Source organism: Tupaia chinensis, unplaced genomic scaffold, assembly GCF_000334495.1.
Source record: "Tupaia chinensis unplaced genomic scaffold, TupChi_1.0 Scaffold000159_1, whole genome shotgun sequence".
Taxonomy (NCBI): Eukaryota; Metazoa; Chordata; class Mammalia; order Scandentia; family Tupaiidae; genus Tupaia; species Tupaia belangeri.
In genome coordinates, this window is record NW_006159630.1 from 2,358,305 (window position 1) to 2,362,410 (window position 4,106).

The following is a 4,106-nucleotide window of genomic DNA, read 5'->3' on the forward strand; positions in this document are numbered from 1 at the left end:
GAAAGAGCGGGGAGAGATGTACTTGGACAGGTCTTGCCAGGATCCTCCTGCCGCAGCCTCCCGGTTAGTCAGGACCCCAGGCACCTGCCACCGTGCTGGCCTGTTGAGGTAGAGCCAGGAATGATCCCCGGCTAGAGCCCTCCTGCTTGTGCCTCGGTGGCTGGGCTGGCCCACCCGAGCCCTCCCTGGGCGCCCAGACAGGACACCGGCCATCCGGTCGCAGTTGCTGGGTGTGTTCCCCTTCAGCTGGGTGGTGCCAGTGTGGCGGGCGCCGCGAGCAGGGCGCCTCCCTTCTGGGTTTCTGTTCACTCCTGCCCCGTCTATTCCGAGGCGCCATATTTCTGGAGAGCAGTGTCTGTCCGCGATGGTGCTTTTTGTTAGGTCTGTTTTCTCTGTGTGTTTTCTTCTTTTTAGAGACCTTTGCTCTGGGGTGCACGCGCTCACTGAAGAGATACAAAGGAGGGGTTGGCCCTTCGTTCTCCGCTCGGGATTTTGGGCATGTGCCTGGTCTGGGACTTGAACTATGACTGGGACTACATGGGACCCCAGCCTCTTAACCACTGTTCCACCTGCTGGCCCTGAGGTCTTGCTCAAGAGCCACCACGCGCTGGCCTGGGTTGGTCTTTACCCTGCGCGTCATTTCATCTTCCCACAGCCTGTGTCCTTGGGTTAGGTGCGTTTCTTAGGGACGGCGCACAGGGGGGTTCTTTCCGCTCTCCTTTCGGTCTAATAGCCGCGACAGCCCTCGTCTTCTGACTGGAGCGTTGTAGTGTTGTCGAGGTAAGCGTCAGTACCCTGGGCTTTAGCTCGGAGTGCTGGTCCGTATGTCTGTCACCTCTCCGGTTCCTTATTCTAATACGCCTTTTCTCTTCTGGCGGAGATGTCGAGGTCGTTCCATGATTTAGTATGGCTCTGTGTTAACTTCTAGTTTTTATTTTGTTTTATTTTTGGAGAGGTTTTTGCTATAGGGCACATATACTCACCAGAAAGATAAGAGAGAGACAGAAAGCGAGAAATCACCCCCCGGGGGATGGCCACGTCACAGTCCCTTCTTCTCCATTCTCCTCTCGGGATCTTGGGCACACACATACGTGCGCCTGGCGTGAGTTTAAGCCACCGGGTCCGGGACTCAAACTGAGGTTGACTACATGGGAGTCCAGTGACATAGCCATTATGCCAACTGCTGGTGCCCTTAATGTGTTATTAATGGGCATTTTTACCAACTTACGTCTCCCCAGGCAGTACAAGTACCTTAAAACACTAGCTTTATTTTTTTATTCGCTATTCAGGTCAGAGCTCGCACACAAGGTGGGGGCCCCACTGATCCCCTTCTTCCGGCCCTCTGGCTTGGCCACTGTGTGCACGCCGGGCGTGTTTCAGTCCATGGCAGGGTCCTCTTCTCTCGAGTGGTGCTGGCCGCACACGGAGCTGTCCTGGCTTTCTGTCCCCCGCGCTGAGTGACCTGTGACCACCTATTACAGCATACACGTATATTAAGGCTCCAAGTCACTTTTGGCTCAAGTAGGAAAATTCGCTTAAGTTTAGGCACGTGCTTCTTCCTCTTTTGCCTGCCCGCTTGCTCGGGTGCGCTCGCACTCTCTCTCTCTCTCTCGGGTGAATTTGCTTCTCCGGAAGAACGTCTTTCTGTGTTTGTGTTAGTCTGGGTCTGCCAGGGCAGCGTCTGTTCCCGTTGGTGTCCGGGCAGGTGTTTGCTGGGTTAGGAGTCTGGGTCAGCCGGTCGCTTCCTTCTCATTTTCATGTAAGTCACTGGTCTGGCGTCTGTGAGGAGCTCTCCCGCCAGGCTGACCCAGGCTGACCGCCCCTTCAAATGTATCTCTCCTGCAGGCTGCTCTAGGCTTGCTCCCCGGTTCGCTCCTCGTGTTTGGCCATCAGTTCTTGTCCTTTATTTATTTATTTTTAAAATATTTTACTTAACTTTATTTAACTTATTTTAATTGGACCAGGAAGGGACAGAGAGAAAGAGAAGGAAAATGAGAAAGTAAGCTGCCAGGTCCAGGACTCGAACCGCAGTCAGCCACATGGGAGCCCAGCGCCCTTAACCACCACACCATCTGCCGGCCCGTCAGTTTGGTTCTGAGGTGTCTGGTGTGGGATTCATCTTGTGTCTGCAGCTGGCCCTGTGGGCCTCTAGACTCCGGCCTCCACACTTCCGGTCCTTCTCGGCCGCGTCCTCCTCTCCTGTCCCTGGAGGACTCCAGCTGGGCGAGACTGGCAGGTTCCCTGTGTTGGACTGCCTCCTGCCCTGTCGCTCCGGCTGCCATGTGCTCCCAGTTCCCCGGGGCCCCGTCTGGAGTAGGTAAAGGGTCGGCTCCTGGCGCACCGAGGCACAAGTGTGCGATGAGTGTGTCTGCCTTTTCGTTTTTGCCTCAGGCCTTCTAGATCTGTCTTTTCCACATGCCTCATGTCAGACCAGCCCTGTGTCAGGTGCCAGCAGCCTGTGTGGCTTTGGCGAGCCGGGTGCTGCTGTGTGCCAGCCGAGTTCAGACTCGACGCCGATGGCCACCGAGTAACTTCAGTGCGGGTGCTTGCCGTAACTGGCTTTTTGGCTAGGCAGAATTCTCGGTATGGCGCTGAGTGTGAACAAGTTAAATTTACAGTAGTAAAAGTACCTAACATCAGGGCCAGTCAGGTGGCATGGTGAGTAAGGCAGCTGGATCCCACGTGGCCACCGTGCAGTTTGAGTCCTGGACCTGGAGGCTTGGAAAATACACCTAGTGCATGTGCATGCCCAAAATCCCAAGAGGAGGCTGGAGGAGGATTGCAGTGTAGCCACCCCCCGGGGGGATTTCTCACTTTCTCTTCTTTTGCTCTGGTGAGCCCACGAGCCTGATAGCCAAAAACAAAGTCTAACTTTATCAGCAAGAGCACATGACCCGTGGAATTACACCAGGGCCTGCACAGGCCTGTCTGCAGACCTGCTGCTTCACAGCGGTCACCTGGCTGGCCCCAGCCTGTCCCAGGCTTACCTGACTCAGTCCTGGCGTGGGGCCGGTCTCGGACTCCCGCCATCAAAGCCGCTGACTGGCGTGCCTTGTCTCTGCAGCCGCGTGCTCATCTCCACAGACGTCTGGGCCCGGGGCCTGGATGTCCCCCAGGTGTCCCTCATCATCAACTACGACCTGCCCAACAACAGAGAGCTGTACATCCACAGGTGGGCACTGGGGGCTGCGGGGGCGCCCGCTGAGTCTCCCCGCCGCGTTGACCAAGTACTGTTTCCTTCCTGAAGAATCGGGCGGTCGGGCCGCTACGGCCGGAAGGGTGTGGCCATCAACTTCGTGAAGAACGACGACATCCGCATCCTCCGCGACATCGAGCAGTACTACTCCACGCAGATCGACGAGATGCCCATGAACGGTGAGCCTCCCTCGGCGGGCCGGGCCGGGCCGGGGTGGGCCGGGGCCGGGTCGGGCTGCTCCGCTCCCCTCCCCTGGCGGCCGGGCGTGCGGCCCAGCTGAGTGCGTCCCGCGCCTGCCCGGAGCCCGCGCGGAGGGTCCTGGGGCCGCTGCTCAGCGGGGTTCGTGTGAACTCTGTGCTCGTGCCCCCAAACCCCTGGGGCCTGCCTTTTCTTACCCACGTGTAAATAGTACGTTGCTCTGTTAAATCTTTTTCATTAAACGTTTAAAACTCTCCCGTCGTCCCGATGCATACCTAAGATGCCACCAGCTTTTAGCAGCTTGCTGTCTGGCCCGGCAGGTCTCAGCCCGCCACGCTCCTCTTCCCAGCCCGTTTGGGTGACGATCTGGATTTCCATGGGGCGGGTACAGGAACTTGGATGCCTCGCTCTGAAGTCCTGCTGCGTGAGTGGGCCCAGCTAACAAGCACCTGGGCCTCGCTGCTTAGCTCGTGGCCGGTGGACACCGGTGAGACGTGCAGGTGCCAGGGCCGAGTGTGGACGTCTACGTGAGGCTGTGGAGGGTGCCCGGCAGAGTGTTGCTGGGTGGTGGGCACAGGCTGCTCTGGGTGTCTCAGCAGCAGTGAGGATGGCCCCGGGGACACTGGCTGGGCCGGGTGTGTCGCGCAGCTGGGCGTGTAGCCCGGGAGCTGCTGGCGGCCCAGCTGTGGGCGCGGGTACACCCCGGGGGTGT

At 58.3% G+C, this 4,106-nt stretch overlaps 1 protein-coding gene across 1 annotated transcript in view; it reads left to right on the plus strand.

Annotated features, from left to right (window-relative positions):
* Positions 1 to 4,106, plus strand: part of EIF4A3 (eukaryotic translation initiation factor 4A3) — a 28,118-nt gene that overhangs the window by 16,904 nt on the left and 7,108 nt on the right. The window contains exons 12-14 of the mRNA XM_027770830.1: positions 3,065 to 3,172; positions 3,248 to 3,409; positions 3,715 to 3,881. Of these exons, the coding sequence (XP_027626631.1) occupies positions 3,065 to 3,172; positions 3,248 to 3,409; positions 3,715 to 3,881 (437 nt within the window). The remainder of the gene's footprint in view (positions 1 to 3,064; positions 3,173 to 3,247; positions 3,410 to 3,714; positions 3,882 to 4,106) is intronic.